The sequence below is a fragment of the Pithys albifrons genome, chromosome 9 (assembly GCF_047495875.1).
Source record: "Pithys albifrons albifrons isolate INPA30051 chromosome 9, PitAlb_v1, whole genome shotgun sequence".
Taxonomy (NCBI): Eukaryota; Metazoa; Chordata; class Aves; order Passeriformes; family Thamnophilidae; genus Pithys; species Pithys albifrons.
In genome coordinates this window covers 9,843,061-9,855,790 of record NC_092466.1, presented here as the reverse complement: position 1 = coordinate 9,855,790, position 12,730 = coordinate 9,843,061, and the positions used below count along the sequence as shown (strand labels likewise).

The 12,730-nt window shown below is 38.7% G+C and overlaps 1 protein-coding gene across 4 annotated transcripts in view; it reads left to right on the top strand.

Annotated features, from left to right (window-relative positions):
* VTI1A (vesicle transport through interaction with t-SNAREs 1A) overlaps nt 1-12,730 on the top strand; it is a 268,014-nt gene that overhangs the window by 244,630 nt on the left and 10,654 nt on the right. For 2 of the 4 annotated variants that reach the window (XM_071563691.1, XM_071563692.1), the window contains one exon: nt 12,106-12,730. This exon is cut by the window's right edge and continues 10,654 nt beyond it. In XM_071563691.1, the coding sequence (XP_071419792.1) occupies nt 12,106-12,199 (94 nt within the window). In that variant the 3' untranslated portion in view covers nt 12,200-12,730. The remainder of the gene's footprint in view (nt 1-12,105) is intronic. The other 2 variants (XM_071563693.1, XM_071563694.1) reach the window with 1 other exon arrangement.

Sequence of the window (12,730 nt, the reverse complement as noted above, 5' to 3'; positions counted from 1 at the left end):
CATTTGATGCAGATAAGGCAAAGGTGCTTTTACTGGTCCACTCTGTTGAAGACAAACTGTTCCTTTAGGTGCATATGAAGAACTGAAATGTATCTTACTAGTTGTGAAAGTTTTGGAGGAAGTTGATGAGATGTAAAATAGGTTCATCTTGTTTCTATTGTGAAACAATGAAATACCAAAATAAAAGACATCTGCTCCATAAGTGACTTGGTAATAGCTATTTAATTCTGTCCCATACAGCCCAAAGCACTGCAGTGCTGGAGCCATGTTTTCACACATCAGCATATCTGGGTGCACAGAAGAAGGCTGAGCATCAGATGCTAAGTTTACTGTATTTCAGAAAAAAAACAACTAACCAACAAACAAACAAACAAACAAACAAAAAACCTCTGGAAGAGCAGACCTGAGTACAGAAATCTATTTCCCAATTCTGTTTCTCAGCAACCCGCTGGCTGGCCAGGGCAGCTGCACCTGTGGCCAGCTCTTCTGCAGAGATCTCCCAAGAAAAATGCAAAAGTAATCAGCACATGTTTGCCTTTCATTTATCTCTGTCACCTGGGAATAAGATACAGATAGTATCAGGAGCAATGAAAGGTACATTCTGATATTATTTTCAAGTTTTTTTGTCTAGACAGAGAGGAGCAACCACTTGTATCTCTGTGGAACATGCAGCCCCCCTCCACACTGACAGGCTAGGCTGAAGGCCAGAGGGAGGTAGTAGGCTGTCTATATTACAAAAAAAAAAAAGTTTAAAACCACCACCTACTCATCAGGTGACTAGAGACCGTGGTTGTAAAATGTGCTGCAGGCAGAAGTTCTGAAAAATCCCAGAAAGTGTTGAAAACATCTCTAAATAAGGTATTTTTCTCCTGCACCTTTCTTGCTAAAGGTCCCAGTTGCTGCCAAGAAAACTAGTGAGAATGTTAGCTGCCAAATAAAAAATTTATGACAGTGTTTGGCAAAGGATTGTATCACTGCTTGTTTTATACATTTCCACAAGGCTCTTGAAGGGCTGTTGGACACATACGGCTCACTGATCACTGTGCTTTATCCGTTCTTTAATACATGAAAAAAGCAAGCTCCAATAAAGTATGATTTAAACAATACATATTTTTTCTTTTAATAGCCTCCTATAAGCACTTGCTAGGGTGAGAATATAATTTCTAAACAACATTCCACGTATTAAAATTGTTTTAAAAGCCCTTAACCTGACAAAGTTACTTGTTATTTGAGTCACTTCCATAGTAAAAATACATGAATTTTTCAATTAAAAATGTATTGCTTTGCAATTGTGCTTGTTATATGTTGGTGTCTGGGCCAATAAACTGCCTGTTAAAACATAAAGAAGTCCATTCAGTCAAAGTTGTGCCTGCCATTTATGTTTCAAAACCCAAGAAAATACTATGTTGGTATTGCATTGCTCACCAATATCAATTAGGTTTTCAGCTGTATCATTAAATTAACAGTGGGGGAGAAAATTGTTCCAGTGGATTTGATGGAAAAATGTATTTTTGAATGCACAGCTAGCACAGTGACAATAATAATTAAGCTGGCCAATGCTGAAGCAACACCCTTAGAAATATTTTCCTCCACTGAAGAAACAAAATGGTCTGTCTCTGTCTTTTCAAACCAGTTATCAGATTAGGCTCCCAGCTGATAATTAGTGCTGTTTAACACAGATCTTCCTGCTCAGAAATCTCAGAGCCTGAGTGGTTTACTTTGTCTCATTATCATATGCTGCTGGAGGTGGGAGGTTTGGAACATGGAATTTACCTCCCTGCACCATTTTGTCAGGAGGCAAAGAGCCTCCTCTTCTCTCTGGTGACCATGAGGTGGTGAGACACGGTCCTGGCTCTCTACCCCCTTCCAAGGGGACAACCAGAGCATCACGATCCTGTTCTGTCCCAAAGTGTCCCCAGGGCCCCACAGCTCTGCATCCTGCTCGTGTCTTCATGGCCCAGCAAATACTCTTGAGCAGCCAACAGCACTACAAATGCTGTCCGCCTTGTGTGCACTTGTGTATTTCATGGTGTTTGATATAAAGTACTCAAGACAGACCAGCATTAAGAGGATTATTTCAGACAGCATTAGGAGTTAATTTACAGAAGATTAGCTCTAAATCAGGCAGATATCATAAGCAAATTAGCATCAGTTGTAAGAGATTCAGAATCAAAATGTGTGGTAGTTTTAGTTTTTCCCTGTATATACTTAGTGGAAGAGTAGTATCTTTATTAGTTGCCCACACTAAGGTGTTATGTCTCAAATGGTGAAGAACCACGTTTTGTTTCCTACATGCATGCTACTTATTATGATGCTGTTTATTGGCAATGGAACTGCTTAATTCCAAATACCCTTCCTCTGCTGAATATTTTATATTTCATGCTATTTCTGCATTGAGTAATATTTTGTTTGGCCCTAGAAATGATGTCTCCATGGTGTGTTATAATATTTTAAATAGGTAATATGCAGCTTTACTTCAGAGTAACATACTTAATCCTTTTTTTTATCTCTGTTAAAATGAGTCACATTTTAATGCCAACTCATAAAAATGGAGTGTATAAAATGCTACATACCAGGGTGAAGATTACAGCTACTTAAAAATAGCTTCCTTAATATTTAAGCTTGTAAATTATAAATTTGTTTTATTTTCACAGTAGTGATTGTTAATTTGTGTTAAAAAGCAAATTCTGTTCTTCAATCAGTTTTCCAGGCATATTTTTCTGGCTGCAGACAGACAGTCATGAGCACCAATCCCACTCCTCCTCGGTATCGCAGTTTCGGGAACTCTTGCTCAATAAGTGGCGAAGATCATGAAATAGATTGGGCCACAAAATTAAAGTCTGTTCCCTGAGTTGTCCTTGGGATTATGAAAGTGTTGAAGTCTACAAATGAAATTCCCATTTTGGAGAAATTTGTGTTCTGCTTTCCAAGAGATTAAACTACTTAGTCTTCAGTGTGTTCCTGTACATTGGGGCTTTTAACAGGGCAGTGAAATCTGGGTGGTGTTTTATGATTTTTTCCTCTCTTGATGGACCAAATTCCTCTTGACAAGGTTGGCCTGAGGTCATGAATGTCTCCCTGTGTTCACTGAAAGAGGAATCTTTTCTCCTTCCAGGAGATCATGAAGACTTATACCCACTCTAAGCCAGGCTGGGCTTGCAGGTCCCTCTGGTTGCAAGGCCTGCCAGTGCTGTTGCACTGTGACTTTGTACCCGGTAGTTTTACCAAATCCATGGAGGCTCCAGGTGGTTATTAAACTGAGGTGTCTGAGGTCACAACAAAGTAGAGGCTTCTCTGCTCCCCTAATAGAAATACCGTAACAGGCTGAAAAGAAAATACTTTCATAGTGGAGAGTATCTCCTGTCAACTAATTTGATAGTTCTCTATCAGGTAAACCATTTGTGAATACATCGATTCTTTTTATTTTTCACTGTTCTGTCTTCACTGTTCCCAGGTTTTCTCTGAACCGGTTGGGCAAAAATTGATTTTTATTTGTTCCACTGGCCTTGTGGAAAATTAGCTTATGAACTGGTTTTTATAGGAAGACTCAAAGCACAGAAAAGGTTGAAAAATAAGCCTATAGCAGTCAAAATTGTTGTCTGAAATGTCTTCAGACTGTAAGGCTGAATTTATTGCTCAAAACAAGTACTAGCATTGTGGAGGTGTGCAGTCCTGCTCATTATCACTGGAAAAGGGGGAACCAAAAAGCACAGTAAAAAATTAAATTTTAATAATGCTAGTGATATTTTCTAAATCCTTCTTGACAGAAAGATTCTCATTATTTTTATCTGTCTCAGAGTAGGCTCTTTTAATGCCATCTCACAAATGGCCTTAGCCATGATTGTTTTCCTTTCTTTTATAGCATTTGAAAAAAATGAATATATACCAAAAAAATTTGTATTCTATCATTCAAGAAGTGCCATGAAATGGTAACATTTTGGATAGCACATCTTCAGGAGCAATTGCTGCAGATGCCTTCAGGTTTTTACAAAAGAGGTCAACATTGTTAAGACAATTGTAGAAAACTTGCCATGCAAAAAGACGCCCAGTCAAATACAGTGTGATAAGGGGAAAATAATGCAAGAAAAGTATATGTGTCCAGTCTTCAGCTTCATCACACCTAAAAGCTGTAGATGAGTCATTAATTAAATTGAAGCAGGGCGAAAGACATTAGTTCCTTTCATCTGTTTAAGATATATCTCTCAGTGGTTTCTAATCATTATGAAAGGTGATAAGATGCAGACTTTTGACATTTTTGTTTTCTTTAAATTGCACAGAGTGTAAACTTAACTATATTTATCATAAAAGCCAATTTGAGATCATGTGTGTTCTTGTCATTTTATAGCTTGCATACATTTCTTCTGCTGGGGAAATAATTGCTTTAGCTTTGAGTGCTGAGGAGAGGGTTGAGGTAGGGGCTTTTTTTTCCTATTAACCATTTAGGGTCCAGGGCTTCATGTACCCAACATTCTGAGGAATGCCATTGCGCTGACAGCTGGGCTCTCCACCCTCCCTCAGAGCTCTTTGTAAAGCTCTCGTAATGTTTGCTAAGGCCTATGGTTCTTAGTCATGCTCAGGTGACTAAATGTGTGATTTGTTCTTCTTGATACTTCAGTACCCTGAGAAAGGCTGGTTGGAGATTAATACAACCTTGACTCCTTCCACTTGCAGTTGCCACTGAGCACATGATCTTAATTTAGACTTGCCAAAGGGATCTGGTGTTGCCTCTGCTTTGCATGAAATGAGTTAATCCCCCTCCCGTTTTGGTTGGTGAGTTTCTGTGGCCCCAGAAGCCTCCTGCTGTGCCTCCTAATGACAGTCATAACCTAATTGATTCCCTCTGTGGAAGAAGTGGACAGGGAGACAGGAGAAAGCTGAAGTTGCACCACAACTGTGTAGATGAAAGTTCCTGGTTAGAGTCTCTCAGCAGCAGAAAGATACTTTCAATCCTTCAGAAATGTCTTCCTGTGTGTTTAAAAAACAAGCAGTGAATCAAAGCCGATCTAGTAGAAGATTTTCAGCACCCTTCCCTTTTGCCTTTTTATGTTAGGTCCCACATCCATGAGGTCCTTGCTCAGGTTTTCCCTGTTCTCACGTTTGACTTTCAATCTTTCCTGCAGAGCTCTCTCCTTCCTAGGCCAGTCAGTCCCCTCTCACTCCCCACAGACTGCAATAATCACCTGGGTACAATTTGCACCTCCTGAGAGTGCCAGCTTCTTTAGAGAGGACTCGTGCAAGCCATGGTAACCCAGATGGCTGCCAAATAACACTATAAACCAATGCTGTTCATATGGGTTTGTTACATTTGAAATGTATTGCAAGATTTGTATTATGCATTAGATATACCAGTAAGTATTTTAACTATCAAATATAGTAAAAATAATTCTCAATTTTAATCTTAGTGGCAAGATTTTCAGAAGAGGACACAGCAAGGTAAAAAACATAGTTCATTGAGCCAAGGAAGACTAATGAGTTTGAGGAGATACTCAGCTCAGAGAGAGATGTCTCTCCCATCTTTCACTCCTCCAGAAAAACTGTCAAAGGAGAAGTGTATTTGATTCTGATCAGAATTTAATGTGCAAATATGGGGTCCATTAAAGGGAGGTGATGGATCAAGGTCTATACAGGCTAATTATTCATTAACATCTGCTTTACTGGTGAGTCTCATCTCTGCAATATTTCTGATTAATGGGAGATGACACAGCTTTTCGATATGATAACACTTTTCCTCTATGATTTCACCTTCAGAGCTAGCAAGCCATGTTCAATCTTTTAGGGGTAGTCATTCTGTAGGCACCCTAACCTAGCAAGATAACCAAACTGACCAGCTCTCCTGGGTGCATAAATGGCCAGGAAATGGAGAAGGCAGTTCAGAGCAGGACTTGAGCTTATATATGCAGGGAGCTGAGAGAGATTAGCTAGATATATTTTAGATGTTTAAAGTAGGATAGTGTGACTACTTCCCTGCACCTGTTATTACATGACTCATTCTTTCATTCAGGGCCCAGGTGGAAACACATTGATGTGGTTTGAGTGTAATATTATAACTAGAGATTGGTATCCATGTTATTACAAGCCAACAGCCCCAGTCCTTAAGACTGAACTTTAAAGCTAGAGGATGTAGCTTTGCACAACTCTTCAGCCCTATCAACAAAATTTGAGGCACCTTGTATGGCCTGGCTCTTTCAAAAAACCCTACTAGTCAGCTAGCAAAATGCCATCCTTTTTTATTCTTTAGTCCTACATTTTTGAGGCTTTGATTAATTATTGGCTCAATTTTCAGCAATTTTTAATGGAATTTCCCAAGGTCTTAGACATAAGGAACTAGAGCCCCTGCCCATAGGGGAAGAAGAGGCTCCTTTGGAAAGGAATTCAGAGGACATGAAAGAGGTTTCTGCTGGGAACAGTCTGTCTGCAGACTGGAGGTGGACCTTGGGCAGTGTGGCCTTTTTGTCATGAAATAAGTCATGGGGAGTCGCATCCCATCTCCAGCACCCCCAAAGCCTTTTGACCTCTGAATATACAATGTTAATTACAATGTAATCAGTTCTTCTGGCCTAATAACACAAAGACTTGGACTTATTTTCAGAGTTTGGGATGTGGGAGAGGAAAAGAAACTTGAGTATTTTCCAAATTTCCCACTTTCTTCCAGGGTCAGCAAGAAGAGGCCCAAGGAATCACATGCAACTTATGCAGATTTTTTTTTCCCTCTGCTATTTCTGTTTGCTAATTTCAGTTGTTAATGATGAAAAATGTCTCAAGTCAGATACTTCCAACCATCTGTAATTTTGCTAGGCAAGGTTCTCTTACTCTTTTATTACAGTAGGTTGTCATGTCTTTATGTTTTTGCCACAGCCTGTCTCATTCTTTTCAGTTGCTTTTATTCAAGAAAAGCATTCTTAAACCAGAAGATGGGAAAGATGAATAGTTACTTGAACAGCCCCCAGATACCCTGCACCTGGGATTTATCATTATGTATCTAAGGCTTTGCTTTACCAATCATAACACTTTATTCCCCTGTGTGGGGTCTAGTGCTTCCATTTGAAAGCTCATCATTACAAGGATGTCCTTATATATAGTAATAATTGTGTCTGTCCAGAAGGCATATAAGTATAGCTATATTACTTTAAATTGACATTTAGTTGTGCCTGGGATGTTTTTTGCCTATGTGACTAGACCTATACTTTGTGTTTGCTTGAATCTGCTGATTTGCACATGAATATTGGACATTTTAAAATCTCTTACAACTGATTTGCATGCACCTATTTTCTTTCGTGTTAGCAAAAACTGCCAACCAGAAATAAAAGGGCACAAAAAATGCAATAGCCAAGTATTCAAAGTGACCATTTAAAATGTGGTCTTGTATACAGAGAACAAGCCTTTCTTCCCAGTAAACCAATAGAAATGACTTCTAGTTAAATCATAAATACATATCACAGTGAAACACTGTTGGACAGTGCTCTGTCATCAATCAGTCTGTGTTCTTGAGGACACTATTTTTCAAGATGCCTCCTTTAAGAATAAAGCCCTGTGTTGTAATGAATGTGTGCTAACTGATCCCCCAAGCCATTTGTAAATTTTTTGTGTCAGAGTAGAGCTTCTGTAAGAAATTTTTTGCAGTATTTTATTTGTAGTCTTCATTATTTCAAGTTAAGGATATGAAACTCTTTATTCACCCAGAGTCTGCACTGGTTCGTTTATATCCTGTATTTTGTTGACATGTTACTGTGATTGCTAATTTTCATGACAATTGTTATTGTACCATCAGTGCTTAATGGCAAGGCATCATTATTCAATGCTGGTCAATCAGGCACTAAGACATGTGCAAGACATCAGGCTGAACCCATATAGATGTCGTGCACTCCCCTGCTAATTAATGCAGTTTTGTAAAAAGGTTTAAACACGGTTGGCATCCTTAATGTAAGGTTCGCAAAGGCTTATTCGGAAACCGCTTTGTGTTTATACGGAGCAGATCTAAACATGGCACAAACAGAGTTAGACCCATTGTGAGTACGTGTGTGTGAAGCTGCGGAGAGGAGTGAATCGTTTTGGGGTTTGAAGTGTGGAAAGGCAGCACAGTTTCTGCCATGGCAGGAGTGAGGGAACAGATTTGCCAGGAACACCAGTGTTCAGTAATGGTGCGGGACCTGTCCTGCAAAGCAGAGATTGCCACGTGCATCAAGGACGTGACCCTCAAAAGTGGATGGTGTCCTAAAGTTGGCACCGGCTGGAGGGACCCTCCAGCACAGCACTAGTGGGAGGTCAGGCATCTAGAAAGGTGGAGCAGAAGGGAACTCCAGAGGGGAGGAATGTGCTTTCTGCAATGTGCTCTTCCGGTGCGTCAGTTAACATTACTCCTGTATCTGCTTTAGTTACAGTTTCTGTGTGGCTTTGCACCCAAATATTTCCGGCTGCTGTCCATAATAAACTAGATGGAACTTGGTTTAAAAGCACAGATTTTTCATATCTTCTAACTCAAAGTAGAATAAGCCCTTGTGCTCCTAAGCCTTGAGTATGAAAGGAACAGTAGACATTGGCTGTTAACGAGCTCCTGCACGCAGGGCTCCTGCAGAACTTGGTGTGGATTCAGTGCCTGAGCTGCATCGACTAAATGGTTAATTCATATCCTATCAACAGCACTATGATTCATAATGTAAACTTGAGGAATCCTTGATGTTTCAGTCACACATTCCTCTTAATTTGGCCATGCATTCTTTTAAAGTTACAGTGTGCTAACTTAATAAAATGCAGCATGCAAATGCACAAGTTTTTGCCTTCAGGCATTTTAGCCATGGATGTTTCAATGGGTGTCTTCTTTCAAGTATATATTCTTTTTTAAATTATTTACCCTGTAAACATGCTTTGCATTTTCAAAGAAAAATCTGGGCTTCCTCATTCACCAGATTTTGTTGAATTTAAGGTGTAATAGAGATAAAAGACTCTCGTCTGCTTCTTGGGAGCGTGTTAGCCTTTGGGATTTTTTGCAGTGAATGTTAGGCCCCATTTTCTTCTTCTTTAGTATTATCTCTCCCTCCCCCACTTAAATTCCTTGATGCTTTGCCTAGAGCAATACCCACTGGCAGTGTCTGGCTGTGACAGTACTATAGGCTTCCCTACAGATGGGTCCTGCCAATGCCAACCATTGTTTTACAACTGTGACTGTCTTGGATCACTTAAAACCTCCTTTCCTCTTCATTTTTTCTTTACTCTGAAGGGTCACCCTTGACTGTTGACTTTGAGATCTAAAATGTGCTAACACCTAGAACTTGTGTTCTCTGTCTGAGCAGCAGCTCTCAGACTTGGACTTAACAGGGAGCATAAAGTCCTCCATGGGACTGTCCTGCTCCTGCCAAACAGCTTTGTCATTCTCCTCCTAGCCCCATCCTTTGGGCAGTATGCAGTTAGTTTAATTTTACAAGGTCTCTTGCAAGGAAAAAGTAAAACTCAATGTTATTCTTTTTTAAAAGATATAAAATTAATCTTTAATTGTAGGTTTGAATATTAAAAGTATATAATGCTTCAATGTAGGAGTCTGTTGATAACATCCATCCTATTTCATGATTAATTTGTTCCTTTTAATATGATATTCTTTTGCTGCACTGTGCAGACTAACTTAGATTTCTAGAAATTGAACTTTGATATGTATTTCCTACTGTAAATGAACCTTCAATTAGCAGATACAGGTGGTGGCATGCCTTGCTCAGAGTTTTATTGACAAGGATTTTAGAGACATGGACACTGACTAATTAATCTTACAATCAGATATGTACTGCCAGGGTATTAAAAATAGAGCATTTGGGGGATTTGATGCTTTTTTAAAATTTTTCTTTAGTTTTGAGTCTTCTCAGCCAAAGCAATGATTTTTCAGTGGGCCAGAGACAGGAGGAGCTGATTTAAACACTCAGTATGTTATGTATGCCTTTGCCTAACTATGTGTTAGATTAAGCGAGTTTCACTCACAGTTAATCCTTTGTAAATTAGCATTATGGATGCCTTGGGGCCCACATCCCACAAATAAAATGGTTGTCAAGCCAGCTGCACTGTGTATTACTTAAGGCTGAATGTTTTAAGAGTTTTCATGCTTTTAATCTATTTCACTGCTGAGTTTCAATTTTGCTGAGTGTCTTTTCAGGAGTGATGAGGGCTAGTGAGTAAATATATATTCTGGTTTTCAGACATTTGCCTGGGCAAATCGGTTTTTTATCAGGTGTTTTGCAGAGAATGTCACACCCCGCCACAAAAAAGAAGCTTGTAAGTTCAGGTGTTAAATTGTAGTGCAAACCAACAAGAACCAAAAGCCCTTAATTAGCTGTATTTTGTTAGCCTGCTACAGTTTTTTTTAGAGGGAAAAAAAGAGTGAGAAACATCCCTCCCTCCTCCTCATCCTTTTGGCAGAGTAAATATTGCCTGTTAAGTTTGAATTAGCTGTCATCGCGAAAGAATTAATGCTGTGGTTGAGCCTTTCTAGTGAGGAAGGGAAAAATAAACGAGACAGATCTTAGTTCAGCTTTAAGTGATAAATGAGGACAAAGCAGCCCATTCATCTCCTGCTAGGAAAGTGGACACAAACACTAAAGCAGTTTTGCGGAAGACGTGTCAGCAAATGTGATCATTTTGTAACCTGTCAGGAGGATAGAGAGCTAGTCCTTTTAGAGTGTCACAGGGGAGGGTGTCTGTCTGATGTGACAGTTTTCATCCATCCATTTACTGCGTTTTCTTTAGGTGGGGGGTAAGCAAGGAGAGACCTGGAGTTGGTTAAAACTGCATTTTTCTTTACACTTTGCAATATAATTTATATGTATATCCACCCGCATCCAAATGAAAAACATTTCTCAAGGAAAACTCCCCTCTGCTCTCTGGAGTTTTTTCTCTCTTTCACTACGTGAAATACGCTCATTTTAACACATTACACTCCCCGCCTTCAAGTTGTACTCGGTTTGATGTTTCACAACACACAGTTTTACCTCTTACCATTTTTGGTTGATGAAGGCTTTGTTTTGTTTTGTATTGCAGAAGCATGAGAAAAAATAAAAATAAATATAGCTTGGAGTGCTTTTGTTGCATTTGGTTGTTGGGGATTTTTTCCTTTACCTCTCAATTCTGATGATAAGCTTCATGTGCAAATATGTTTTGCAGAAGTTCTTGTTTTGTGAAGAGCCTGTGAAAACATTCTTCCTTCTCTGTGAGAATGGAAAAACAAATGCTGAATTATTACAATCCAAAATTCTCCCATAATATGCCTCAAATTCTACTGTTTCCTCATTTAGTAATTTTATGTGACCTATTAATTTCAGGAAAAATATGCAGTGATGTGGTGTCTGATTTTAGAAGCAGGAATTTCTCCCAACAAATGATTGAAAAATATTAGGACTTTCCATTTCTGGCATCTTTTTATTTTCACTGATTTCCATTTTTTTATACCACATAGAAAGTGTAACATTTGCCTATTACCATAAGTAAAGGTATGCTACAGAGACAGGAGATGCTTTTACAACATAAGCTTCACAGTTTGACACTTGCTTCTTTATATCATCCTTTTCTTCAAAACTATCTTTTGTACTTTTCCCTTGGTATTTTAGTACAAGTAAGTATCTCATTGACATGTGTTTCCTTGAAATCTTGTTCCTTAATAGTAAAATCCCTTGAAAATTAATAAATTGTTTCTGCTCAGATTAAAAACATTGTGAAGATTTCAGAATGATTTTTAAAACTATAAAGATATTTACTGTTACAGACCACCCTGCTTGGATTGCATTGGCTGAGGACTAATTATTTCATCTATTCATAGAAGGTTAATAAATTGGAACATAATGTATTTCTTTTATTCTAATGTGTGTATAAGTGTAAGCATAGTTAGGAAAAGTCTACTTCTTTCCTGAATGCAAAAGTTGAATTTGAAAGCTACATAAAGAAATGTTTGGAAGCACTGGAAACTGGGAGAAGTAAAAAATAATCAAGATACACAGAATGGTATAGGAAATCCTGAATTTCTGGACATATGTCTTTTCTCCAGTGTGTTTGTATGTCTTGTTTTATGGGGTTTATACATATTTTGCTTTTTTGTTTTATTCACTGGAGTTTTTTGTCTCTTCTGCTTTTTTCCAGGATCATCCAAAACCGGATTTTGATCGTTGTTCTGGCAGTCATCATCATCTTCACCACCATGATGGCTATTTTTTTTTCTGTCAGGGGACGCTGATACCTTTGTTCTTCACTAAACAGCAACAAACTGCTTGTTCTGAGTAATTAAGACAAAGTGGTCACATGAATCATTCTCTTGCACTGACAGAGTCTCCCTCTCTTTTCCACTCTTCAACTCAGGTGCAAGTGGTGTAAAATATTTTGTATTATTGACGGCATAGTTGATGGCATGTGGGGCTGTTATTTTCTTACATTTTTGTCTTTATCTGGGTGTTTTCCGGATCTTAATATTTGTTGGAGTGAGGGCTTGGTGTGGTATAAAAAGACCTAATGTGTGTCAAATTCAAGCCCAGACAGTCTGTAAGTTACCAGAATCTAACAAGGCAAGAGGAGTCTTTGCACCTTTCTTGTGCTATGAGGGGTGTATGAATATCAAGCAGTATCTGACTCTCTGTGATTTAGAATATAAGTGAAGCAAAGACCAAATGATGTAGAAAGTGAACCTGTCTCCTGTGACTAACTCCCAATCATGCATTAGCGTAATAGATGTAACCTGGGTAAGAACAGTAGCCAGTTTTAAAAAGAGAGC